General features: G+C 56.8%; 3 protein-coding genes across 6 annotated transcripts in view; 1 reads left to right on the plus strand and 2 right to left on the minus strand.

Annotated features, from left to right (window-relative positions):
• Nucleotides 1–4673, minus strand: part of LOC117646236 — a 46953-nt gene extending 42280 nt beyond the window's left edge. Inside the window, exons 1-2 of the mRNA XM_034387069.1 lie at nucleotides 4663–4673; nucleotides 3226–3423 (exon numbers count right to left, since the gene is read on the minus strand). Of these exons, the coding sequence (XP_034242960.1) occupies nucleotides 3226–3423; nucleotides 4663–4673 (209 nt within the window). The remainder of the gene's footprint in view (nucleotides 1–3225; nucleotides 3424–4662) is intronic.
• Nucleotides 4674–5088: 415 nt separating this feature from the next.
• On the plus strand, nucleotides 5089–11442 carry LOC117645753 (cullin-1). 4 transcript variants are annotated; one of them, XM_034386142.1, is made up of 16 exons: nucleotides 5121–5211; nucleotides 5342–5386; nucleotides 6298–6470; nucleotides 6599–6767; nucleotides 6863–6972; nucleotides 7067–7175; nucleotides 7304–7403; nucleotides 7520–7674; nucleotides 7758–8051; nucleotides 8131–8394; nucleotides 8477–8656; nucleotides 8745–8894; nucleotides 8996–9114; nucleotides 9198–9419; nucleotides 9572–9791; nucleotides 9863–11442. In XM_034386142.1, exons 2-16 carry the CDS (start codon nucleotides 5378–5380, stop codon nucleotides 9941–9943), a joined length of 2355 nt encoding a protein of 784 aa, XP_034242033.1. In that variant the 5' UTR covers nucleotides 5121–5211; nucleotides 5342–5377; the 3' UTR covers nucleotides 9944–11442. The 4 variants fall into 4 exon arrangements, with proteins under 4 accessions (XP_034242034.1, XP_034242033.1, XP_034242036.1 ...); XM_034386143.1 differs by lacking the exon at nucleotides 5342–5386 and having other exon boundaries at nucleotides 5089–5211; nucleotides 9863–10002; XM_034386145.1 differs by lacking the exons at nucleotides 5121–5211; nucleotides 5342–5386 and adding an exon at nucleotides 5451–5468 and having other exon boundaries at nucleotides 9863–10002.
• On the minus strand, nucleotides 11430–25425 carry LOC117645754 (GRAM domain-containing protein 2B-like). Its single transcript, XM_034386147.1, has 8 exons — nucleotides 24825–25425; nucleotides 15954–16102; nucleotides 15665–15768; nucleotides 14840–15073; nucleotides 14330–14456; nucleotides 13823–14096; nucleotides 13596–13701; nucleotides 11430–13513 (listed from the first exon to the last, which is right to left on the minus strand). Exons 1-8 carry the CDS (start codon nucleotides 25100–25102, stop codon nucleotides 13355–13357), a joined length of 1431 nt encoding a protein of 476 aa, XP_034242038.1. The 5' UTR covers nucleotides 25103–25425; the 3' UTR covers nucleotides 11430–13354.
• Between the last annotated feature and the right edge of the window lie 1520 nt (nucleotides 25426–26945).

Consider the following 26945-nt stretch of genomic DNA (forward strand, 5'->3'; position numbering starts at 1 on the left):
GCGCTTTACACCTCGTGACAAGCGCTCTAACTCAGTTTGCAGCCTCTCCGGCCGCCCCGCCCCGCCCCGCCCCTCCCCGCCACGGACCTGCGCCGCGGCGTTCCGAAACGGCGAAGCGGGCGCCAACTTTATGGCCAGGTAATGCGCTTTGTAGGCCGCACTTCCGTGTGTGGGCGCGGGTGCGGGCGGTCGTTCGTGTGCGTTTGTGTAGTGTGTGTGTGTGTGTGTGTGTAGTATGTGTGTGTGTGTGTGTGTGTGAGTGTGTAACTGTAAGTGTAGGTGGGTGGATGGATGTGTGTGTGTAGGAGCCGAGAAGTGAACATAAACCCGCGTCCAAAGCCCGTCGAGTCAACGCTCGCTGGGGTAGTGGGTGGGGGCGCCCCCACTGGGTGGACGGACGCAAAACAAGCTCTCATCGTCGTGACTAACACCCCCTCCCCCTCCGTGACTCCGCCCCTGATATCGGCCAGCTGCGTAATGATGCATCACGGGGCCGACTGCCTGCCCGCCTGCCTGCCTGCCTGCCTGCTCGCCTGCCCGCCTGCACGCCTGCCCGCCCGCCTGCCTGCCTGCCTGCCTGCCTGCCTGCCCTGCCTGCCCTGCCTGCCTGCCTGCCTGCCTGCCTGCCTGCCCGCCGCTGCCCTGCCTGCCTGCCTGCCTGCCTGCCTGCCTGCCTGCCTGCCTGCCTGCCCGCCTGCCTGCCCGCCTGCTCGCCTGCACGCCTGCACGCCTGCCCGCCCGCCTGCGCTGATCCGCCTGACACCCGCATCACTGCCTCGCACTTGGCTGCGTCGCGGCCCTCGCACTGCGGACTCTGCGCCTGCCTGCCTGCCTGCCAATGGGCAGCCGTCCGTCGTCGGAACGCCACGGCCGCCAGCCACGCGCGCCACGCGCCGTCGTCGTCGAAGTAAACGGACGGAGCCAACAGTCAACAGAGCGCCCTGCGGAGCACTGCAGAGGGATTCCGAGAGCGTCGTTTCCGTAGCTCTGTCTCTCGCGTCCCTCTTGCACCTCTGCGCGACGCCCCATGAGTGCGAGGGAGAAGACAGCGACGAAAACGACTCTCGGCATCACTGTGCTGGCTCACCGCACCAAAGGCAGCATGCTTTTTAACTTTTCAACGAAAAGGTGGAATGCTCCCTTGATGCGCGATGCGCTCTGCACCCCGTCCTGCACCCCTTGCCCTGCACCTGCACTGCAGCCCGACTCCGGCCCAGTCGGACTCGTCGGACTCACCGGACTGGCCGCCTAGCCCACTGACCCTTCCGCAGCCCCCGAGCCCCCATCGACCCGGGCGGTGCCGGCGGTGCCCCTGGAACGCGCTACCCCGGTCGCCCGTCCCCCGGCACCGCCGGGATACTCCACATTGCGTTTTAGACGCCGTGTTGGTTAAATAAAACGACAGTTGGTCGAGATTCCCACGGGTGCAGGAGAGGGAAAAGAAGAGTTGCCCGCGATTGCAGTCTGGACCGCGTCGCGGAACACCGCTCCACGGAGGAGAGGCAGGCGAGGCCGAATGGGTGTACACTGCGGTGACAGGAGAGTGGAAAAAGAAGCGACACAATTTGCTGCCAGCGTTGCCGTCTAGGACGGATCGGCAGTGATAGACGGGTACACTGACTAGACGAGGTGAGGGACCCCTCGGGGCAGGTCCCCACGCCTCGGCAACCCAGCGGGGGTCCGCACCCGCACCACCTGCTGGCTGCGCTGCTGCGCTAGGTGCTTGAGTACCTGCCTTCATTACTTCGTGTTATTGCAAGCCCGAGGGTTTAATTCCCGCTGTAACTCCACCCGGGGCGCAGAGGGGTGGCGGAGAGGAGACGGCTCCATCCCGGCAGAGAGAGGTGCAAAAGCAATTTCAAATGCTAGCGAATGGCCGTCGGCGAGACCCCACGCATTTGTTTGCATTTTAATAGGCCAGTTCTCTCTACCGCGGCGCAATGATTCAAACTAAAACTAATTCAAACACGCACACGGTTCGTGCGGCCTACCACCACGCCATACGTCGGCGCCGCAAATTCTTTTCTTTCGCTGTGTCCGGCCGACACCGGACCGCGCCGCGGCGATGGTGGTGCTCGGGGGAAGGGCCAGACGCCTGCAGGGCGCCAGCGCCGCCAGCGGCCAGGGCGTGCCCCACTCAAGAAGGTGGTTGGCCCTCGGCCCCGGGGCCCTTGGGTCCGCGCGGCCCAGCACGCCCAGCCCGGCTCGGGACGCCCCCTGGAAGGCACTGGACGGCACTGGAAAGCAAACCCAGAGGCCGCCAGAGGCACAAGGCCAAGGGAGCCTGAAGGGCCTGCTGGAGGGCCTGAGGTGGTCTCGGGCTCGGCTTGACAACCTCTGAAAAGAATGACGAATAAAGGAGTGGGGCGGGCTGCCGCTCTGCCGCTCGGGACGAGGTGAAGACGGTAAAGACGGTGAAGACGGCGGAGACGAAGACGAGGGCGGCGGCCCGGAGGCGGGACGCGCAGGGCAGGCCGCCAGGTCGTCAATCCTGCCCCTGCCTTCCCTCCGCCCGTTCCGCCTACACCGGCAGTTCCTCCCGGTCCCACTGACTCCCCGGGAGGACGACGCTGGCCTCCTTTCCTTTCCATATCTCGCAAATATGACATTTCCCATTGTTTGCAGGGCCAAGGGCGCCAAGGGCGAGGGCCGTGCTCGGTCCCCTCGGGCTTGCCCCTGTATGCACGGCAGTGCTTCAAAAACAGCGAGTGCCAGATTGACACACAGCAAGCACAGCAAGCACAGCAAGCACAGCAAGCCCGCCTTGCGTGCGCGGAGCGCGGACTGCTCGAGGCACTTGTTGAGCGCAGTCCGACTGCGGGCTTGCCCGGGGCCCGGGACCCGGGGTCGTTACAGCAGAAGATGGCAAACAGTCACAGCACGGTGGGGCAAGGACAGCCAACGGCGGCCGCGACAGAGTGGCAGAGTGGCGGGGAAAGCAAGTAGGCTTGAAGAAACTGGAAGGGCTGACGCGTTGCGCCCGCCGAGCCCAAGTGCCTCGTCCTCCGTCAGGGGTGGAGGAAAAGAGTGAAGCCCTTTGCAAGTGCAACGAGTGCAATGAAGGTAATGGGCTCGTGTCGCCGAATCCCATCCCAGTAGTAGTGCCAGCCTGGCCACCCCGTTCTAATGACTCGCCGCGCAGCGCAGGCCGCCTCGCCCTCCAGCGCGCCTCGCCGACGCGCTGCTGCCGCTGCAGGCGCTGCCCACCGCAGCCTCGGGACTCACCGCCTGCACCGCGACGCGGGATGAGGATGAGGGTCGCCGTCCACCTGTTGACCCTGGCCGTCGACCTGTTGAGGCGGCGGGCCGGCCGCCTTGTGGCCTTTGGGCGAGCCCTTGGAGCCCTTGGAGGACGAGCCCCTGGAGAGCTTGTCGCATGGTGGCGCCGTCACCCCCCAGTCGAAGCAGGGCGAGCTGGCGGGGCTGCGCGGTGGACTTCGCGGACTCCGCGGACTCCGGGGACTCCGCGGGCTGCGCGGGCTGCGCGGGCTGCGCGGGCTGCACGGGGGCGGTCCGCCACTGCCGCCCCCAGCCGAGAACCGTCGGCTGGAGTAGCTGTGCGACGAGCTGCCCCTCGCGCTGGACGCGTACGCCAGCGGGTCGCTGAACTGCGTCGCGAAGGTGAAGTGGTGCGGGCGCGCGGGGCCGCGAGGGCTGCGCGCGGGCGGCTGCGGCGACGGTGACGGCGCGGCGTGGTGCTGCTGCGGATGGTGCGGGTGGTGCGGCGCCTTGTGCGACGACCGCGACCCCGGCCGCGACAGCGACGACATCTCGCTCAGGGTGGTCATGTCCGTGGCCTGCGTGTCGGTGCTGGTCAGCGAGTCCGTGCGAACGCGCTCTGACCGCACGGCCTCGGAGAGGGACATCGAGCAGGGCGTCGAGCAGGGCGTCGAGCAGGGCGTCGACCGCGCCGTCCAGGTCGTCTTTGGCTCAGGCGGCGGCCGCGGCCAGGAGGCCCGCCTCGGACGCCGTCCCCACCGCCGTTCAGTAGCGCCACGGCGCCGAGACCGAGCACCCCGAGCACCGCGACGACAACCTCGTGCCTCCCCCACGTGGCACCGCCAGCACCGCCAGGGGCGCCGCTAGTTGGGAGGGAGGGGGTGGTTCCGGCGCTGTCGGCTCGAGGTCCGCGACGCTCCGCGACGCCACGAGGCAGACGAGGCCACCCCCGCGTGCTTCGCGCTTCGCGTGCTCGGCGACTTGACGCGCCACTCCACGGCCTCTACGGCTCGCAGCCTCTCGGCGTGCTGGCTGCCCGCAGACTGAGTGCCTTGCCGGCCATGCCGCCCTGCCCCCGCGCGCCTCGCGCCGCCCCCTCGCCGCCCCCTACCGCCCCTAGCCCCATGACCGCGGGCTGCGGGCCGGGGGCAGCCGGGGGCAGCCGGGCCGGGGCAGCCTGGGCCGGAGGGCGGCCCGGCCCCATTCACACCGCCAGCACTACATGCCGCCATGCCAGCATGATGCCAGCCGTGTAGTTGTTGCGTAGGCTCGGACGGGGTCATCGGAGTCATTCCTCCTCGATCCTCCTACCGCTCCTGCCCCCAGCCAGCCCCAGCGCGCTTGCTCCGTTTGCCAGGCAATCCGTTTGATTAGACTACTGCAGGGACTAATGGTGCTACTATAGAGACGATGGAAACGCACTTAACACACACACTGACATACTTTTGGCTCATTTTTATTGAAGGGCAACTCAACTGGTTCAAAAACCACCTGCCTGGAGGCTATATCAAGTTAAGAAAATTCACAATTCACAGATAGGGTGAGGGGTGAGGCGGGGAGTCTTCACAATTCATAATTCACAGTTCCCCACCTCACCCCTCACCCTATCTGTGAATTGTGAATTTCCTTAACTGGATATAGCCGGAGTACTCGCTCAGCTCACACAATTAGGAGGCGTCGTCGGAATGCTCTCTTTTCAGTGGAGGGTTGATGAGACGACCACTGTCTGAAGAAAATCTGGCGGACCGTGCGGCGCAGCGCCACAGTGTCAAAAATCCCGCCGTGACAGATCGAGTCGACTATCGAAGGCCCCGCGATACTCTCGACGCGTTTGCGCATGCGCACCGCGCACTCTCGAATTCCCCCACCCTCCACACCCCACCCCACCTCCTCCTCCTCAACCCCCCATCGTCAAAATAATTTCCCCCGTTGCGCTCCCACAGTGATTCACATTTCCCCATTTTATATAACAGACTTTTCATCTATTTTCGTGTAAGTGTTCATCAAACAACGATTCTACTTCCAGGGTAGCATTTATGACTCGCAAAAGAATATCGTTCCTTCCGAAAATGAAGTACGAAGCCTAGGGTGAACATATTGCACTAGTGTGTTGATGCTTTAGGTCGAGGCCTTCGCAGAAACAAAAGGCGCCTATCTTATGCTTGAGGTAAACGACTTTTGGACAAGTTATTTGGATTTGCTATGTTCTTCGTCATCTTTTCATTTTACACTCTCTGAAGCGATCTCAGGTGACAAACTATACATCGTTTCTCTGATACCAAAGTTGCACTGTACATCTAGCTCCCTCCCTTAAAAGGCAATTTATCCCTCAATTTCGGTGGAACTCAATTTATGTTTCACTTGTTTTGCGAAGAGCCCTGTTTCCACCCCGTTTGATGCTGTGGGCCGCACATTGTCTGTCCGTTGAAGGAAGTACTCGAATTCGAGCTCTTTGTAGTGCAGGTTACACAGGTTGATTTCACTTCCTAATTTTGCAATCCAAGGAAACGCTTGTATTTGAACCAACTCGTCTCTTCAGTATCAATTCAAGCCAAATTGTAACTCAAGATTTCTTATTTTCTGCAATATTTCCATATTCCTTTAGGACTTTCTTGTAATCCCTATGTTTTCTTCTTCTCCCGAACATAACCTCTATGTTTGGCTTAGTGAACAATGATGACATACATCTTCAATGGGTGCACCTGTTTACACAACCAATGCATTTTTCATGGATTGTCTTGTAATGTACAGAATGATCTCAATGAGTCTAAACGATCTCATCCATACCAGTTACACCGTTTTTTTCTTTTGTTTCCTTTTATTATGTGACCATAGCTTAGCAACTACTTCGATAGATCGCCACAGTTTTCCTGAACACTTTGTAGTTTAGACCTTTCTGGCTTTCTCTTTAATCTCTTCCATAATTCTATTCTCAAAATGTATTATGTTCAATCTTGAGAAAATGGTGCTTTGCGCGTCATCCTTAAATTTAGGACCACTGTAATTCCGATTTATTACATCAAAACTAGTTATTGTTCAAACGGCTTACTAAATTATCTTTATTTGTTTTATTTCCAGATTCTACGGAGGTACCACTTGTTCAATATGGCTGGGCGTCCTTCAGGTGGCTCAAGCAATCCAGGTTTAAAACAGATAGATCTCGACCAAATCTGGGGTGATTTGAAAGATGGCATACAAGAAGTCTATAACCGTCAAGACATGCCCAAGCATCGTTACATGGCACTTTATACGTATCCTTTTCCATCGACCAGTTGCCTAAGAGATTGAAATGAATTGCACCAATTATTTTATTTTAATCCCTTTTTCAAGGTCTCCCTTTTTCAGTTTTCCTCGGTCATTCCTTAACTTTGATATCCAGACATGTGTATAACTACTGCACGAGTGTTCATCAAAATGCTAACCGCTCTTATAACAATAAACCCAAAACAAAGTCAGGAGTGGGATCAGGAGGAGCTCAATTGGTGGGTCTTGAACTTTACTTAAAACTGAAAGGATTTTTGAAGCAGTATCTTGTCAGTCTCTTGAAGGTCAGTTACCTGAAAACTTGTTTTCTTGTTAATGCAGTTAACTCCTGCCATGGTTCTTAAGGGAACTTATTCTATGTATATCTCTCCAATTACAGAGTGGTGAAGATTTGATGGATGAAGATGTTTTGCAGTTTTACACCAAACAGTGGGAGGAGTATCAATTTAGTTCAAGAGTTTTGAATGGAGTATGCGCATATCTAAATAGGTAAGCTGTAGTGAGATGTTTCCATGCTGAGTTCTAGTTTTGTTCATAAATGGTAACCTCTCTTATTCACCATTATTATTATTATGATTTTTAGGCACTGGGTGCGACGGGAGTGTGAGGAAGGTGGAAAAGGAATTTACGAAATTTATCAATTGGCACTTGTGACATGGCGGGACAATTTATTTAAGCAATTGAACAAACAGGTGTGTAACCTTCTAGAACTGATGCATGTCATTTGATGTATTTGTGCAATTGGTTTTTTTTTCTCTGTGGATCAAATCTTTTTGTTGTACAAGCCAATTAAGCTTCTTTTTTAAATTAAATTTTGCAGGTTACAAATGCAGTATTGAAGCTTATTGAAAGGGAGCGCAATGGAGAAACAATTAACACAAGACTTGTCAGTGGTGTGATAAATTGTTATGTTGAACTTGGTGAGTTCTTATTTGAACAATCTTTGAGCATTCTCTTGTATTATGAGATTTGACTAAAAGAGTAGGAATCTCATATTTTTTAACATCAATGATAAACTTTTTCGTTTTTTTTCTAGGTCTGCATGAAAATGAACCAGGAGCTAAAGGCCCCAATCTGTCTGTGTACAAGGACTCGTTTGAAAATGTTTTCTTAGAAGACACAGAGCGATACTACACTAGAGAAAGCACAGACTTTTTACAACAGAACCCTGTGACTGAGTATATGAAAAAGGTATAAGGTCGTTTTAATCAATTTTTTTTCTTCTCTTATTTGTTTTGTAGGTTTCTAACTTTGAAATCTTTTATCATCTATAGGCAGAGCAGAGGCTATTGGAAGAGCAGAAGAGAGTTCGAGTGTATCTTCATGCTACAACCCATGACAGGCTTTCTAAAACATGTGAAAGAGTACTTATTGAGAGACATTTAGAAATCTTCCACCAGGAGTTCCAAACTTTGCTCGATTCTGATAAAGAAAACGATCTAGGACGAATGTTCAACTTGGTTGCTAGAATTCCTGATGGCTTGGGTGAATTACGTCATTTACTTGAAGCACACATAGCTCATCAAGGCCTCTCAGCTATCGACACTTGCGGTGATGCGGAAGGGAATGTAAGTTTTGTCTGTTCTGTGCCATTGCCTCTGTCCTATCAAAAGTTTTATTTTTGTCTAATGTCTTACCCTGTTTTAGGACCCTAAGATCTATGTCAACACTATTCTCGAAGTTCACAAGAAATACAATGCCTTGGTTCTGACTGCTTTCAACAATGAGGCTGGATTTGTTGCTGCATTGGATAAAGCATGTGGCAGATTTATTAATAACAATGCTGTTACCAAATGTGCCAACACATCAAGTAAAAGTCCTGAGCTCCTTGCTAAGTACTGTGACCTTTTGCTCAAAAAGTCAAGCAAAAATCCAGAAGACGCTGAGCTAGAAGATACTTTGAACCAAGTGGTAATGTACTGCTTGTAATAGTTGCTTTTACTATTTATTTCATGTACCTCAGTCATGATTTTTTTTTCCCTTTGTGTTGTAGATGGTAGTTTTCAAGTACATTGAAGACAAAGATGTATTCCAGAAGTTTTACAGCAAAATGTTGGCTAAGAGATTGGTCCAACATATGTCTGCTAGTGATGATGCTGAAGCATCAATGATCTCAAAATTGAAACAAGCTTGTGGCTTTGAATATACCTCAAAATTGCAAAGAATGTTCCAGGTAATTTTGAGAATTTTCCACTGTTACAAATTTTAATTTTGTTATTGTTTGTCAGCCTTTTGAGCTGTAAATGATTGCTTTTCCTCAGGATGTTGGAGTTTCGAAGGACCTCAATGAGTCTTTCAGGCGCCATCTGAACAAATCTAACGAGCCCCTGGATATTGACTTTAGCATTCAAGTCTTGTCATCTGGGTCATGGCCTTTCCAGCAATCCACCAGTTTTTCTCTTCCGTCTGAAGTAAGTTTTTTGTTCTTGTTTTGGTTTTTTCCAAAAGTAATCGGAATATTTAGTGAATTAGTTACTCAATGTAATTGTGGCCTCACAACTTCTATTTGCAGCTTGAAAGGAGTATTCACAGATTCTCGAGTTTTTATGGTAATCAGCACAGTGGACGCAAACTCAACTGGCTTTACAACATGTCTAAAGGAGAACTAGTAGCCAATTGCTTTAAAAACAGGTAAATTTTATGGTGTTATTACTCTAGATAAATTCCTTTTTCATAAGTTTTAAGTACTTCTAATCACAATTTATGACTTCCAGGTATACTCTGCAGGCATCTACATTCCAGATGGCTGTGCTTCTGCAGTACAATTCAGGCTTATCATGGACACTGCAACAGCTGCAGGAATTAACACAATTGAAGGCCGAGTTCACTCTGCAAGTTGTCCAAATTTTGCTTAAAGCCAAGTTATTGCTGTCAGCTGATGATGAGACCAACCTTCAACCAGGCTCAGCTATTGAACTTAATACTGGTTACAAAAAGTAAGAATGTGTGGACAATTTTTACTTAACTGTACTGAATCTGAGGCATATCTGATTTGACTGGTTTTCAACGCTATGAGATTTTTTTGTGTCATAATGCACTAATTTTGCAAACTCTCCTCCAAATAAAAAAATGTTCCTTTCATTTTCAGCAAAAAACTTAAGGTTAACATTAATGTACCTATGAAAGCTGAGCTGAAGGTGGAACTGGAAACCACCCACAAACACATTGAAGAAGACCGCAAGCTTCTCATACAGGCTGCAATTGTTCGAATAATGAAAATGCGGAAGATGTTAAAGCACCAGCAGCTTGTGGCAGAAGTCTTAAATCAGTTGTCAACACGGTTTAAGCCACGAGTCCATGTTATTAAGGTATAATTCACAGTGATTTACATGTAATTATTGTGTTGTGAGGGCGCCAACTAATAATTCTTGTCTTACAGAAATGCATCGACATTTTAATAGAAAAGGAATATCTGGAGCGTACTGAAGGACAAAAGGACACATACAGCTACTTAGCATAAGTTTACTAAGTTTTTCTCGTGTGGGCCTGCTGAATGAACCGTGGCTGTTACAACCCAGCTGCGTGTGATTCAACCTCTGAATATTTTAGTGTGTGTAGTCTTTCAATATCTCTGACACACAGTGCAGTATTTGGAGGACAAATGACTATTCCTGTGTTTTGTGATTTCTCTCTATTTGAAAAGATAAAAAGAATACATACGTTTATATTCAAATGTGTGTCTGAGTTCAGCCATCCACATCTGAAGTGATTGATATGTTAGTGGAAGTTTAGTCAACTTTGTTTGCTGTTCATGAGAGTACAGTTCTCACTCTGTCGACCCATTTGTAAATATTAGTGCATAACTTTGTTTTAAGCTAGAAAATTAATTGTTGATTTACTATATTATGTTACTTTGTTTACTCTGAGAATATTTAGATGTATTTCTTGAAATTTTAGGCTGTATTTTGTGTAGTACTTTTTAGTAGAAATTTATTCTGAATTCAAGTTAACCCGGTTCTCTTTGCAAATCATCGTTCTGTCATCAGTGTTTTAAATGATTTATTCACCACTCTGTGGTGAAGTACTTGATTTCATGCTGGTTGTGATGGATCATCGATGTTCAGAACTCTGTCTTTGTTTATTTCTGTTGATTTGTGATTAAATTTTTCATTTAAGTTGCCGTGAGCAAAAAAAAGAAAATCTACGTTTTTGTAAAATCTTGTGTATTTGTTATGCTGAGCAAAGTTCTCAAGTTCTAGTGATAACACTTTGTTCTTTTTACTATTAAGTTGTGGGTGAGTGAGGAAGGCAACATTTTGCCAACTTGTGTTGTAGACTCTCAACATTAATATTAACCTTTACCATGCACAATGCTTCCTCTGACTTAATGCTGGTTGTATATATTTGCTATTCATTTTGGAAATTTTCTAGTTTTCTTTTAAAAAAAAAATAAACAAACATTGAGGCCTATCTATCATCTATCACTTTGTCATATTTGCCCCTTGAGCCATCATATCTGTCTTAACAGCCCACAAAATCTGCCATTTTCCAATATTTGTCTCAAGCTGAATTTGGTTTTAATTACTGGTCAAGGACATATAGGCACTCCTAATAGATAAACCTCTGCTGTAACATTTCATTCTAATAATAACTGTTGGTGCATGTAAATGTCTTTGTGAAATCTTTAATAAGGATGCGTCCATGTTAGTTTCATAGGTGTAAAGTGTTTCCCATTTCGCAAAGACTGTATGACAACCAGTGAGTTGTTTTGTTTGTGACTAAGTGAGGGAGAGAGTTTGTGAGTTTCATTGGATTCCTTCATGCAGACATGTTTTGACTGCCAAGTTAAGAGATAGGCACCAGACTTTTTGAGTGGTGAACCATTTGAAGAAAATCTCAATACAACTAAAATTCCTGTATGCTCAAAGACCACTGTTTGTGTGGGTTGAGTGTATTTCCTTATGTTTATTTGGTCACAGGGATAATTGATAATAAAAATACAGCAATTATTGAATGTGATATGCTATTTATTTATTCAACATAACCTTTGTATTGCGTTGGGGTTTTGTTAATTTTCTTCCCACTTGGGTAATTCAAGCAATATCTCCAATCAGACTAGAAAAAACAACTAAACATGAGCAATTACCACAGCTACTCCAATATTCTTGCGATCACCATTGTAGAAAACCAACAACTAGATTTATTGTAGAAAAATACTAAGAACATAAAGAACATAACATACTGGACAAACCAATAACAACGATAGAAAGAATGATAGAAACACTGATCTAGGCAATGAGAGTAAACTTAAAACATAAGGAGAAACACCAACAATCAATTTAATAACATATATCACATACACAGAACATGCTTCTCTGAGGCAAATTCTACAGAAACAATTAAAGGCCTAGCATTATTACTATTGAAGGTAGGCAAGAATACCTCAACTAATCACATCTTCTAAAATACCTTAAAATGACTCGTCAAATTGAATCATCCTTATCACAACTACCGAGTCAAGTCAGTTTGTCACTGCCTCTGCTGGATCGGTTCCCGCCTTTTGAAGTGGCACATAGAGAATGTTAGTCTGTGAGCAGTCAGTTCATGCATGAGCAGAAATAGAAACTATTTCCTGAAGCAGACTTCTAAATGCAGTAACACGACCACAATGGTCATCCAAATCCTGTTAGTTACCTTTGAAACCTACCAAACTAACATGGCCATTTTACTTCCACAAATAAAATGAATTCAATTTTAAAACGTGATGTTTTAAAAGGCTTCAATTTATTCTTATTGCCTTGTTTTAGGAAGTCAATTGCATGTTCTTAAATCATTGAAGTGGTTTCATTTAGTCATTAAAAGGACATAAATCTTACTGATGACTCAGCAATGTACATGCTGAAACCATGCTGACCAAACAGTTGAGACTTTCTAAGTACTAAAGCAAATTGTAGTTTCAAAGCTTTTCGCTCATTAATTCCATCTCTATTGTAGTATGGCCTGCGAGGCCATTTGTTTACTTAAAAAGTAGTGTAGGAATGCACACACACAAAGCAGAAGGAAACCTGAAATTCATGACTAGGAACAGAATGACACACAAATAATTCATGGGCACCAGAAACCACTCGAACCCACAAATGACCAATTCTTAGCAGAACAAAACAATTGTGTTTCTAATGGGATGTAACATTCAATAAATTTGAAACACTTCAAACTTAAAGAAGGTAGGCGGATCCACCACATCATTGAGCAAGAGTAAACAGACCCTTCAAACAACATAACAATAACAACAATTAAATCTTGTTTCCTATTAGGTGCGGCACCTATCAGTCACTACCAATGGCACTTCCTTTCATAATTAATGATTTCAATAAAATTCAGATAATACAATTCAAATTAATTTAAGAGCACTGTCAACTTTGATATGCTAAGCTACAGATGTGAAAGAAAAGTTTCTTTTACCGTTTATCTTTTTTATAAGACACATAATTTAGTTAATAAATATTTTACAGTTAAAAACAGCAAATCATTGAATATGTTTATCTTCGAAAATCGAGTAACATAACTTCTTTAATGATTAAAGCAAGGACTTTGTAAAGACATAAAAACTTGGTGGGACTGGATTGTCAAACACTCTACAGCTTTTAGAATCCTTCTTCATCTTCTCACAAGTTAGCTTGGATGTAGTGTTTAACACCAACAATCAATGATTTATCATTTCAGAACACAGCCATTTCACCAGAGCACTAAATGTGGCCATAAAGTCGACCTCGCTCTGTATCGTTATCACATCATCATACGAAAGTGCAGTGACTCAAAGCTTAAAGTGCCATCATTCAAATTTGTCCTCTATCTCTTAGGCTAAATGGAGAAACTTTTTGAGAGAATCTCTATCACAAAACATTGTTCCTGTTTTAAGAGGAATTTCTCCCTAACTCTCTTTAGCATCCTTCCCCAATGATGGTGGCCTTGAATGTTTTTGGTCTTGGTATGATGAATGATGTTGATGAATGATGCTATCTGCTTGTTGCATTCGATCTTCATCATTACTGACTATAAGCATAGTTAATGCTTCTAACGACTTCCGTACCTAGAAAAAAAATATTCAAAAAGATAAGTAACCATCAAGTACAATTTCCTCCTATATTTTTTTTAGGAAAAGAATTCATTACCTTTGCTAATTGGTCTAAATGTGTGTTGAGAAATTCTTCCACCTGCCCTGCAGATCTTGTGTGGAGATGATTTTGCCAGCGTGCTAAGTCTTGGTATAAGTTGTCCCTGTAAAGCAAAAACAGAAAGATAGTGTTACTTACTTTCAGTGTGAGAGGGGAGCCTTTTGAGTGCCGTGCCGGTCGACGGGGAGGGTCAGCATGCTGACAGCCAGGCACGGGATACATACCCAGAGTTTATTCTGAACTGGTCCTGGATGCGAGACATGCGGTAGTACAGGAACGCCGTGGACACGAGCAGGAAGGCGACCAGCACAGCGGACACGGAGAGGACGAACGTCTGTCGGGGAGACCGGCCCCAGTGCGCGTCGTGCAGGCTGGGCCTGGCGCTGGGTCTGGAGCTGGGCCCTGCGGCGGCGTGCGAGAGAGTGTGTGTGGCGCTCGCCCCGGGCACCACGGCCAGGGCGCTCACCGCCGACGCGCTCCTCGCCACGGGCAGTGTGGCTGCAGACAGGAGGGAAAGGAACGGTCACCCTGAGATACCCTGAGCTATGAGCGTCGGAACGCCGTGTGGTCTGGCCCTTAATGGTAATGGTGGGCAGGCAGTCCCGTAGAACAGGGGTGCGCTGCGGGACTGCCTACCCTGCCGTCGTAAGGCGCTGAGACGCCTGGTGACAGGGCTGTGTTGCGGGACTGCGCGCCTTGCTGCAGCGGAGCCGGTTTGGCTCGGTGCTTACCAGCCACGATGGGGATCTTGTCGAGCGGCACGGGCGGCAGACCGGCGTCGCCGGAAAGGCTGGAGTCGTCGTCCTCCTGCAGCACGTCCCCGCTGGCGCTGGCGGAGTCCGCCTCGTCCTTGAGGTCCTGCACAGGCAAAGCAAGCGGCCCGCGGTGAGTTGAGGAACAGCGGCCGGCATGGCCGCCTCTGAGGCGACGCTGGCGGACACGCGGGCAACGCTCGGCTTCGGAAACAGGGGAAGGATGGGCGGGACAGAAATACCCCCGAGCTGCACTTTCGTATCAAGGCGTGCCGCGGGCCGGGCCGGCCAGGCAGTCGGATATGGGGTCGACTAAAATAAAGCCCGCAGAGCGACATCGGCGACGGCTGTGGCTAGAGCGAGAGAGACTGGCCGCTTCCGGGCGGGCGGGGCGGCGGGGCGGCGGGGCGGCGGGGCGGCGGGGCGGCGGGCCGGCGGCGGCGGCGGGGCGGCGGGGCGGCGGGGCGGCGGGGCGGCGGGGCGGCCTACCTTGGCGACGGGCAGGGCGCGGGCTGCGGGCTGCGGCGACAGCGAGGGCGGGTGGCCGCTGGAGCCGAGCGCCGTCTTCCACACCTGCACCATGAGCTTGTACGTGTTGTCGCGCGACAGCAGCGACCCGAACACGTGCTTCTCGTCCGAGGTGGCCACGCCCACGGCGTTGGGGATGATGCGCGCGGTCTTCTCCTTGGACACCTTGAGCACGGACGCCGTGGGGATCAACACCTGAAACACACACACATTTCGTTAGTTTATGTTTGTGGTGCCCCAAAAAAATTAAAATCTTACTATCTTGAAACCCAGAGAAATGGTGGCTATATAAGCACATTGATTTCGTTTTATGTGTGTACGAATTCCCGCATACACTCCAGCAAAATTCATTGAGAGACTTTTCGTCAAAAGTGTACTTTTTAAAATTGCTTTCGTTGCGTAACCAGCAGGCTCCTGTGACCCGTCGAGAGGCCCTAGTGCCTCGCCTAGGCGATGTGGCGGTGTGGCGGTGTGGCGGTGTGGCGCGGCTCACGTCAAGGCGACGTAGCATCGTCGCCACGCGATCAATCACCCCGACCCATCGCGACCCCGCCCCGCCCCGCCCTGCCCGACTCAGCGAGCGCCTCGGCCTAGCGCCGCCTAGCGCCCATTATGCATACACCGTCGCGTTGTTTGCCTGTTATTGCCAGACCGCGATACTGTCGCATCGACTCCAGGCCGCGCGCGCGCCAACAACAAGTCCGTGTTGTGGGCCTCGCCTTGGGCAGCCTTGGGCCCGCGCCACAGGTCGGCTACGATCTGCGTTTTTGGCGGCGCTATATTTACCTTGGTGACGTAGCCGAACACGTTGGAGTAGAAGGCGAAGTAGTTACTGGTAATGTAGAGGTGTCCCTGCAGCAGGATGTCGCTGATGAGGGCGCAGGAGTAGTCTGGAAAAGAGCAAGCCGCGGTCAAACTTTTGTCGCAACTGGTCCAGGATCCAAAGAGGATGTCTGAAAGGCATGCAAAATGTCCCTCTTTGCCCCAGTAAGCAGGAACAATGGACCTCTTTGCACAGCCCTCCTCGGGGCGGCCCCGGATCCGCCCCTAAACCGGTTGAAAGAACGCGACTTACAGTTGAGGACGCGCTCGTCGGCGGCCACGCTGTCGAAGTGGCGGTGGAACTTCTTGTGGCGCGCCTTGGAGGTGGCCGGCGACGGCAGCGGCACTAGCGTCGGCGTCGACACGGACGGCGCCACCGTCGGCGGCCCGGGGGCGCGGCGTCTGCAACCACACAAGCAAACACGTCCATTCAAGTCCAGGCTGGACAACGCGGACAGCGACAACGTCATGCAGGACAAGGTCCACGACGCGCGCCGCGCGGGCCGCGCGTGCCACGGCAATCCGGTCTGCTCTGGTTCTGGCGTGTTGACGGCGTGTTGAAGGCGCCCACGCGGACGCGCTGGCCGCGCTGGCCTGCACTCGGGCCTGCACCATCCCCGGGACGCGGCCAGCGCTGCGTGCGGCAGTCTCACGTCGAGAGTCCGTTTCGTCGCTCTGTCTCTGTCGCACTCATGGGACGTCCCGTATAGGTGCGAGAGAGACGGAGCGACGAATGCGACTCTCGGAATCAGTCTGCTGTCGACCTTTCAGTCATTACCGATCGGACGGACGATGAGGCAGGCAGACAGACGGACCGGCAGAACGGCGAACGTCTGGCGAGGACGAGCCTATAGCTCCTTCTCCATACCTATGGCCTGGATCTCGGCCAACCGGCAGCAGCGGGGGCAATGGCAACGAGGGTGTTGGCTGCAGTGCATCGCAAAGCCCTTGGCAAAGCCCCTCCCTGGAATTGCATCCCAGCAGCACAGGCAATTTATTTCCAAGCCACCCCTTGCAGTGGGGGCAGCTGAGCTGCCTCTGTGCAGCGCAGAGCCGGCAGAGACCCTCCACGGAATGGCAACACACGTGTTTTGAGGTTTTGAGACCACCCCTGCAGCCTGCATCCCCAAGCCACAGCCCGCGCAGTGCGTGTGGCTGGCCCTGCGGACTGCGGACTAGGGGCACGCCATGGGCCATGGGCCACGCCCTGCTGGGATCCTGAGGCGGCCGCCACGCCCCGCCCTATTTTTATTCGTTTTTCTGACGCCCCGCCCAGACGCTTCCTCAACGCCGAGGCCCTTGCCCTTGTGGGCAGTGGCTTGCTGGCCCTCCACGTGCACCTCGGTGGAGCCGAGGCGGAGCCAAGGCAGAGCTTCACCCTCGGCGAGCCCCAGCACGCCCAGCACGCCCAGCACGCCTCGCGCGGCGGCTTGCATCTCTCAACACTCCAGGGTGGCGGCGCGCTGCGTTTTACGGGCTCGCTGCTGCGCAGTGCTTCCCAGTGGGAGCAGTGGTGCTGGCACCGCCTTGCGCGCCCTCCCGCCCGCCCCAAAACTCGGCCCCGGCACAGGCCCCGGCACAGGCCCCGGCACAGGCGGTCCCAGGTCGGTTTATTGCGCAGCGAGTGGCTCTCTGCTAGTTCTCGAGCACCACTCGCGGACGGCCGGGGTTCTGGTGGCTGATGCTGCGGTCTGCCTCCAAGTTATGCAGACCCGCCACCATCGCCTCGGCCACTGCCTCGGCCACCCCAGGGACTAGAGGGCCTCGAAGCGAGAGGCGACAAATCCGAGGGCGTTGGCTGAACCATCGAATTGAATCACAGCGCTGGGGAGGCTGAACCCAATGAGAGCGCGCTGTCGAGTGGTTCAGTAGAGTGGTTCGTCGCTATGTCTCTCCCTCTCCGTACGAGACAACCCCGGCAGTGCGCCGCAGTGCGTGGTGCTGGTGGTGCGGTGCCGGCCGGCTCGTCCTCCTCACTACTCACTTGCGCCTGAGGTTGGCCGCGCTGGCCACTCTGGGCAGCAGGTGGCGGACGCTGCCGACGACCCGGCCGCCGACGCTGCCCCCGTCACTCGCAGTGTCCGTCGCGGGCGTCGGCGGCGTGGTGCACCGCACGTCGGCCACCGACGCCGACGTGTCGTGATGCATCGTCGCGACCGCCGCAGCGTCCACCACGGCGACGGCGGGTGCTGCTGAGGCCGAGGCCACCGACGACGGCAGGGACAGGGAGAGCCGGAGCCGCGGACGCTTGGGAGACACGAGTCCCAGCATGATGTGGCCCGGCACGTCCAGCACGTAAGGCCGCCACCGCCAGCCAGTCTAGGACCAGGCAAGTTAGACGATCACCAGGCGCGCTTAGCGGCACTTCGATTGGTACGGCCCGGCGGGCCCGGCGTCCCCGGCCCGGAGACGCGACGCGACGCCGCGTGTCTGGTGACTGCCACCGCCGGGCCGCGTCGCCGCGTCGCCGCGTACTCGACAGGCATCGACCTATCGAAATGAAGTATTGACAGGCGGCCGCCGCGTCGTTCGGGTGCCGACGCATACACTATAGGCCGCCAGGCCGTACAAGCGTTCGGGCCGAAATGAAAGCGTGGCCCCCTCGAACCGAACCGACTTCGAGGTCGAAACGCTCGACACATCGCACGTCCCCGGCGCGGCGGTGGAGGCCCGGAGGCGCTCGGCCAGACAATGCCGTCCCAGCCTACCTCGCGGGGCAGCCCGGGCAGCCCCTCATCGGCACGGGCGCGGCAGGCAATCGATGGGACGGACGCCCGATGCCAAAATAATGACATACTTTGTACTGCGGGGCGCGCCGAACAAGCTAATCCGAGCCGCACCGCGCCGACCCTAACCTGTTGCACGCGCCCTAGGCCGCCGCGAGTAAAGAGGCAGGGTGGCCGAAATCGTGTCCGCGGCCACGCACACCCTCGCCGTCGACGCGGTGCTCGGTGCAGCGGCCGGACGGCGGACTCCAGCGGACCGGCGGCGCGACGCGGATGCCTGGGGCAGCCTGGGGCGGCACACTGCACACTGAGCCGACGTCGGCGAGCCGCGAGGTGGCCGCCAGCCCCTGCCGCCTGCCGCCCCGGCAGCCCCGGGCAGCCCCGGGCCAGGCAGTCCTTAATGCATAATGGCTCATACTCCGCGGCGGCCTCAAGAGGGGAAGGGGAAGGGGAGCTAGATGTCACAGGTGTCAACCCCAACCCCCCCGGCCCAACCCATTATCCCTAAGCGCCCCTTCAAGAATGCACGAGTGTGTGTGCGTCTGTGCGTGCGTGTGTGTGTGTGTGTGTGTGCGCGCGCGCGTTCCACTTGGCTGCCTGTTTGCAGCGGACACACACACAACGCCATCCGAGAGGCAGGCCGGCGACCCAATGCGGCCCCGGCAAATGAATCCATGCACGACGTGCCGCTGGGGCTGTTAAATTACTGAGGCGGTTTGAAGCAAAGCGAAGCAAAGCGACGCAAAACGTCCGCCTCCAGGACGTTCGGCGCTGCATTATTAATCCGCCTTGTCGTCACGGCGATGGGCATGCGCGTGGACAGGGGCCGCGCCGGCCGGGCCGGGACGGCGGCCAACGTACCACTCCGTGCCCAATGGGAGTCCAGCGGGTCGATGGATGCCACGCCATGCCACTCTGACAGCCGTGGGACGGCAGGATAACTCATTGTCACACAGCCAAAGCGTGGAGTGTCTCTAGCTAGAGTCTCCGCAAACCGATTCCAGAGAGTCTCTGCAAGTCTACTGAGTACCAGAAAGTCTCTGCAAGTCCTCCTAGAGAGTCAAGCCTCTCTCCCTCCCCTCTCTGAAACCCCATAGAGTCCCTAGTCTGTCTGTCCGCGCCGCGCTGCACGACTGCCTCGAGGACTGCGACGAGGACTGCGTGGACGTCGTCTAACGGGCCGCCGGCCGCCGCGACGGAAGCGGTCAGCTTCCGGCACGAGAAACCCCCGCAAGGACATCGTCGCCGGCAGTGCAATGCCGCGACACATCGACATGCACGCCGTCCTGGCGGCCGGCCAGACCGAGGGCCAAGCCGAGGGCCAGGCGCGTACCCAGGACTGTGCAGTCGGCTGCCTGCATTCAGGCGGACTCTGTGAGTGAGTTGCCAGGGGGCCACGACCGCCGTCCAAGCCAGAGCGATTCGGTACTGCGCCCACCGCGGCTGCAGTCATAGTGCTGCTGGCGGGTCCGCGACCCTGAAGAACCCGGCCGCGGCTCCTTAAGGTGGGATTCCCCCACGTCGAGAAAGGGGAAAGGGGAGGGGGATCTGGAATCGAATCTAAATTGCGCTTTTGGCACGCAGCAGCGCACTCCATCATGTCCGCCCCTTTCAAGTTCAAGGTGAGCCGCTCCTCGTCCTCGCCATCGATTGCCGCCAACAACAACAAGGGAAGCGCACAAACAGAGAGAGGCTTCCCGAAGGAAAGTAATTTGCGTGGCTGAGAGTGCGAGGCCGCGGACGGCAGGGCAGGGCAGGGCAGGGCAGGGCAGGGCAGGGCAGGGCAGGGCAGGGCAGGGCAGGGCAGGGCAGGGCAGGGCAGGGCAGGGCAGGGCAGGGCAGGGCAGGGCAGGGCAGGGCAGGGCAGGGCAGGGCAGGGCAGGGCAGGGCAGGGCAGGGCAGGGCAGGGCAGGGCAGGGCGGGCGGCACGCCGCCGTGGATGTGTGGAAAGTTCGATCCGTGTCCGGCCGGCCCACGTGGGGCCGCGGAGAGAGAGAGGGGGGGGGCATCTTGACCCCGGGGCCCCGCCGAAACCGCGAGAAAGCCTCCGCGGCGTCGCGGCGCGTCCGCCGTACAGTGCCGGTGGCGTCGACACGGCCACACGGCCCGCCTGCACACGGCGACGGCGACGGCACGGACGCCGACATCCCTGGCGTCTAGTCCCCCGAGTCCCGCGGCACCAGAGCGAGTGGAGCGTAGCGCGGAGCCAGTGATTATGCCGTGGAAAAACACTGCCGACGCGCTCACGCTGACCGAGACCGTCAAGACGAGGCAACGACACGCCGCGGAACACCGGATGTCCCCGCCGTGGCCATGGAGGCCGCGTCCGTGCCCGACCCGAAGGGACCGGTGGCACTGTCTTTCTTATTCCGCGGGCATCGCGCAAGAAGAGGCACGGAACGACATCGGTAACCCCCACTGCCGCCTATTCCACACACACAGACACACCGCCTTGCGGATGCTGCTTTTCGAACGCAGCTCTGCAGGACGGGACGGCGGCGAACGAGACTCCTGCTGCATATTTAGCAGGCCGCAGCCCGTTCTCTATGGAGCCCCAAGTGGCCGTGTTGTGTGTGTGTGTGTGTGTGTGTGTGAGCGCGTGCTAGTGTGTGTGTAGCGTGCCGTGGGGTGTGTCCAGCGCAGGCCCCTGGGCGCATCCTCCTCGTCATGGCGCGGGCCTGCTGCGGACACAAGCATCCCGCTGCTTCGCTGCTACACTGCTGCGCCGCTGCGCTGCCCGCCTTTCGGCATTTCGACAGGGCCAGCTGCTGTCCGGGCTGTCCGGCCCTCCGCCGCATTGCCTGGCATTGCCTGGCATCGACATGCGCCTCTCCTCCTCCTACTCCCCCTGTACTCCCCACTGGCGGGCCTGACGGGCCTGACGGGCCTGGCGGGGGGCCGGAGCCCCAACAGGACGGTGGCGGCGGTGGCGCCAGAGATTGATTCTCTGGGAAATGGAGGCAAGACGTCCAGCAACCTGCCCGTCCCGTGGCGTGGCGCCGCTTTCCTTCAGGTTCCACGCCCGTGTCGCGCGCGTCTGTGTGCGCGCGCGCCAGTGTGTGCGCCCCTCCCACCTGCCGCCGCTCCAGAGTGCTGGCGTCCGAGGTGGGAAGACGAAAGAACTTTCCGGGCGCGCCAACTCGTTATCATATCACCGAGTACACAACCAGCCAAAACAACAACAGCAGCAGCGCGACAGCGAAGCACGGCGAGGCACTGCGAAGCACAGCGAAGCAGCGACGCGACCACAAAACGAGAAGCCTGGTTTTGTCGTCGCGCTCGTCGCGCTGCGCCGCGTCGGCTGCATCGTGATAGGCATCGGTGGCGCGGCCGCAGACGGGCGGCACGGCACGGCACGGCACGCCCAGTCCGCCAGACCGGGATGGGGTCGCTAACTCGATCAGCCCGCTGGGCCCCGCCGCAGCCCCAGCCAGCCCCAGGCTGCCCCGGGCCGACAGAGTAGTGCGCGTTGCCGCCGGCGACTTCCGCTGGGATGACGACGCCGTGCGCCGAACGCACACACACTAAACTCTACACGCATGCATGCATGTCGCAACGGGGCTGATTGTGATAACGCCAAGATAGCGCGCGGGGCGTATGTAGCGCATCGCGGACATCGCGGCCTGAGCAGGGCGAGGGAAGGGCCGGCCGGTCGCTCCGGTAATTTCCAGACAAATCCTCCAGTGCGGCGACAGTTTTCGCTCCGACACACTGATAATGCGTTCGCAGTTCGCACGGAGTTGGCGCCAGCGGGCGCTGCATCTGTCTGCATCTAGCGGTGCCGCTTCCTCGCCTTGCGACACGTCGAGTCCGTTACGGGCCGTTGCCTAACTGCCAGGGGTTCTGCCGGGACTTCTCGGCCCGTAATAACCGTTCCCCCCACCATGGTAATGTGCATAGCGCCACAGCCGCAGCCGCCACAGCGCCGTGCGGCCGTTAGTGCCAATGCACCCGCAACACACCACCACGTGACCACCACACACGCACTCTCCCTGTCTCTCTCTCACCCACGGCGGCCACGGGGACCACGCGGCTGGGAACCACTTTCGCGCCCAGTGTTTGGATTCGTTCCCGCCGCTCGGCCGCGCGGCCACAGGCCACACACGGCTGGCGAAAACAAATGAAGCCGCACGCCGCGTCGTTCCCAGAGTCGTTCCCACGAGTAACCTGGAGTAACTAACCGACGAACCGGCGACGAGTCATTAGTCGTTCCTACAGTCGTTACGCGGAGGGCGCTCCCGCCTCTGCGGTAATCACGTTCCCGGCGGCTCCACCCAAGTCCCAAGTCCATCATGGCGGACAATAAACCATTGACGTCAAAAGCAGGGCCCCTTTTTTCCATACAGCTGTTTACTCATGTCGGGTTCAAATACCGGCCCACCTGTTTTTTTACGGCCCAGCCGATCGCCGCTTATTGCTGGCTCAGGTAGCGTCACGACGACGCGTGGCTCCCAGAGGTGGAGATGGAGGGGGAGGGACAGACCGGGCCAGGCGTCAAAAGCACACGTGTAGATTCGCACTGCACTGGGCGCGGCGCGCGGCGCGCGGCCTGGCGGGCCCAGCGCGGCCTGGCGGGCCCAGCGCGGCCCAGCGCGCCCGCGCCGATCGGGCGACCAGCAGAGTCAATGACATATTCATTGTGTGTGTATCATAACCATGACACGGAGGAAAATGACTCGAGCCGTCGTCTTGGATCGTGAACGTCGCGTCGTGTACGTCGCGTCGTGCACGTCGCCCAGGTCGGCGCGCTGGCCGGCGGCAAGGCTGCCGAAGCGAACAGCTCCTCCGGCCATCCGCCATTGTATCGTCTCGGCACGCGGCGCACGCACACAACACAGACGCAGCGCGTGTCACACACAACACACACGCACGCATCGAGTGCATGCAGCACCTGTCAGCGGCTCGTGTCTATGGCCCGGCCGAGAAAACTAATGCGCCAGTGTGTGCCACTTGGTAAAAAATAGGTCGGTCGCGCGAACCGTTACGCAATCTCGAATCCTGTATCAGCCTCGCGAGGCGCGGCGTGGCGCGGCGTGGCGGGGCGGGGCGGGCGTGGCGCTGGAGCACGGTGCCGCGGTTTGCGACTGCCCGAGCACAGCGACGACTCCACTGGAAAGTGCTGGAAAGTGCGCCACACACTGACGGGAAAACGAAATCGTGAACCTCCTCCAGGCGGGTAGAAACCCAGTGGAGCGAATCGCTCTACGAGACCATCCCGAGGGCACCGTGACTGGACAAGTCAGGACAAGTCCTTCGAGGCCCCGCGCGAGGTGCGCGTCGGCGCCACCCCTGCGACTACGACCACTGCGACGCGACCTCGCCAATCTAAAAGCGTCCGAAACGGAACGGGGCTACCTGTTCGGCCTGAATTCGCACTCGCGTCGCAGCAGACGCAGGGGGACGCGGCGTGGCGGCAAGGCGTGGCGGCAAGGCGGGCCGGCAGGGGCTGCTCGAGGGCTGCGACGCTGCGACGCGGTCTGCCTGCGAAACCTTGGACGCGGTCCAGGACCTTAATTACAGCGTACAGCCCCACCGGGCTGGACACCCCCGGGACGCCCCCAGCTCAGCCCGCACAGTGCAGCCTGGCCGAGGGTGGCCATGGCCCGGCCATGCCGTGGCGCCGTGGCCCAGGGAGCCGCAGGGGCGGGGCCGGTCGCTGCTTCTCGGCTTCTCCATCAGCCGCACCAGCACCATAACACGCAAACGTGCTTGGCTCTCGGGGCAGCCCCCTGGCCTCGTCTTTACGGACAGCCCCCCTTCGGGAACACGGAACCACGATGCCACACGATAGCTGGCCGACGCCGCGCGTCTTAGGAAATTCGAGTCCGCGGCCGCGACGAGAGCGGGGGTGGGGGCGGGGCCACCTCTCTGCCGGCTCAGCTGAAAAGAGAACAACGCACGCAAAACGGCGGCAGGCGTTGTAGGCCGAGCACGAGCCCGAGGGCCACTTCCACTCCGCGGACGCGTCGTGGACGCGTCGACGCCGCCTTGCGGCGCGCTGGCGCTTCTTGCCCGAGGTCGCGGGGGTCACATCACACTCTGGATGACGTGCTCCGTGAACATGAGCCCCGCGCTCCGCCCCGCGCTCCGCCCCACGCCGCGGCGTGCTCGTTTGTTTGGCATTTGGTTCGGTTCTGGCCGGTTCGCGGCGCGCCGGGCACGGCGGCTTGGCCAGGGCGCGACGGCCTATAAGATCTTGCGTCGCCGCGGCTTGCCGCCGGCCTTCACTCCACAACTCGAACCGGACCGGCTCGGCTCGGCTCGGCTCCGCGCACGCCCGGACGCACTCGCGCGCTCTGCGCTCCTCTCGTCTCGCGGTGTCTGCGCGGTGCCGTCGTGCGTGGCGCCGCGGAGTGCGTAGCCGCGTAGCCGCGTAGCCGCGTCGCTGCGTAGCGTACCTGGAGCTCGTCTCCTGCGCGCTCTGACGGCGCCGCACCACCCAGCTGGACGACATGCTCGCCCTGTAGCTCGACTCGCGGGTGAACGTCCACGGTGACTCCTTCCTGGCCAGCGCGGGTGCCGACTTGGGCCCCGACATGGCTTTCGTCGTGGACGCCGACGTGGACAGCGGGCTCTCCGAGGGCGACGTCGACGACCAGGACGCGTCGTCCAGCGCCTTGCTGGGCCGCGGTATGGCGATGGAGAGCATCTTCATGTTGGCGGTGGCGGTGGGCATGGCGGAGTCGCGGTCGCGGCTGCACAGCGCTCATCCCATGGCGACACTGCGCTACTCGGCTGCTACGCCTCCTGCCGCGGCATGCCGGGCGCGGCGGCAACCGCAACGCTCGAGATAACCGGTGGATGATAACCCGGACGACAGTCTCACAGACGATCTCACCACACCATGGCCACCAGGACCACACACTCACTTCCGCACCCACGCGGCACTGGGCGATGCACCAACGAGAGCAACAACAACAAAAACAACACCCGCGGCGCGCGGCACAGCTCGACGACGGCGCGACGGCGAGCGAAGCGCGGCCGTCCGTGTGGATGCGAGCGCCGCCGGCAGCTCACTGGCCGGCCGCACGCCGGGGCACTGCGTGGCACACGGTGGGGCCATGCGGCTGGGCCGCGGGGGCTCCGAGGGGCCGGGCCGAGCCAGCCGAGGCGCGGCGCGGCGGCCCACAAGGCCCACAAGCAGCCCAGCACCGCTGGCCGCTGCCGTGGCGTGGCGTGCCGTATAGCGGCGCGCGGTCTCGGCTTGGGCCCTGCCCCTCCGCCCCACCACGCGGCCCATTCCGCGGCGGACAGCGCGGTCCTGGGCTGCGCCGCTGCGCTGCCAGCGCGCCAGTGGCGGAACCAGCGGCGTGCCATTCGGAAGAAGAGCAAGCCCCGCTGTAAACTTACGAACATCGCTAACGTCGCCGCCAAGCCGCGACGGGCTTATCAGCCACCTGCAACAATGAGGCGTCCTTGCCCCACCTGACGGCCTGAGGGATCGAGGCCAAGCCGGCCAAGCCGCCTGGCGCTATCGGGGGAAGGATTGGTTCATCGATACGCCACGCCGCGCCAAAGACACAATGGCAGCCCTGCGGCTAGCCTGCGGACAAGGCGACAAAGAGACAGACTCACCGGACCCGAGAGTCACTGCCTCAGAGAACCTCTGGCTGGACAGTCTTCACCGTTTGCCGTCACAAACTTGTCCGGGATGACGCCGCCGCGGGGCGCGTCAGCTGCAGCGCTGGGCTGGATAAGCGTATCCCTGGCCGCATCGAGCAAACGAGTTTCAAGCGCGGGGGCTGCCGCATAGGCACATGCACTTGAGTTTCAAGTGCGAGGCCTGCCGCATAGGCACATGCACTTGTGTTGCAAGTGCGAGGGCTGCCACATAGGCAAATGCACGCGAGTTGCAAGTGCGAGGGCTGCCGCATAGGCACATGCACGCGAGTTGCAAGTGCGAGGGCTGCCGCATACGCACATGCACGCGAGTTGCAAGTGCGAGGGCTGCCGCATACGCACATGCACTTACGGGCGTGGCTGCGCACGCGTCGCGGGGCACGCACGCCGAGCAGCGGCCGCTAGTTGTTGCTGCAGCGCGGTGCTAAGGGTCCCTGGAGGACCGCGGCCAGGCCCAGGCGGCAGTGACAAAGACCGCTGCGAAACCGGGACCGCCACGGGCAAGCCACGGGCCCGGCACCAAGGGAATTGGGGGCACGGCGTGGCACGGCCGGGCACGGCGCGCTGCACGTGGACGTCCAGCCGGGAGCCAAGCTCGGAGCCAAGCCGGTCCGGGCTGCACGACCGCACCGCCACACTCGTTGGCCACGACGCGGTACCCGGTACCGGTTCGAGGGAACTAACGCCCCAAAATTGCGCCCATTAGAAGCGGCGTGCGTCGAGCCGGCGTCGAGCCATCGCCAGGCGGGTAGGGGTCAGGGGCCTCGTCGCGAGGGAAGCCCCAGGGGTAGGCGACCCGGCGGCCGCGCCAGCTCTGCAGCGTACTCACGCCGTCCGGCCCTGCTTCCTCCGGCTCTTGAAGAAGCGTCGAATCTTGGACGGCAAAACTCCGCCGCCGC

Source organism: Thrips palmi, unplaced genomic scaffold (assembly GCF_012932325.1).
Source record: "Thrips palmi isolate BJ-2018 unplaced genomic scaffold, TpBJ-2018v1 HiC_scaffold_19, whole genome shotgun sequence".
Lineage (NCBI taxonomy): Eukaryota > Metazoa > Arthropoda > Insecta > Thysanoptera > Thripidae > Thrips > Thrips palmi.

Excerpts from the sequence above, each read along its gene's own strand:
- LOC117645753 (XM_034386142.1), top strand. Across the intron at positions 6,471-6,598 it reads CGTTACATGGCACTTTATAC|ACATGTGTATAACTACTGCA; the intron begins GTATCCTTTTCC and ends TTTGATATCCAG. Across the intron at positions 8,657-8,744 it reads AATTGCAAAGAATGTTCCAG|GATGTTGGAGTTTCGAAGGA; the intron begins GTAATTTTGAGA and ends GCTTTTCCTCAG.
- LOC117645754 (XM_034386147.1), bottom strand. The coding sequence starts at position 25,102 with ATGCCCACCGCCACCGCCAACATGAAGATGCTCTCCATCGCCATACCG. Across the intron at positions 14,457-14,839 it reads GCGCCCTGCCCGTCGCCAAG|GACCTCAAGGACGAGGCGGA; the intron begins GTAGGCCGCCCC and ends TTGCCTGTGCAG. Across the intron at positions 13,514-13,595 it reads ATTTAGACCAATTAGCAAAG|GTACGGAAGTCGTTAGAAGC; the intron begins GTAATGAATTCT and ends TTTTTTTTCTAG.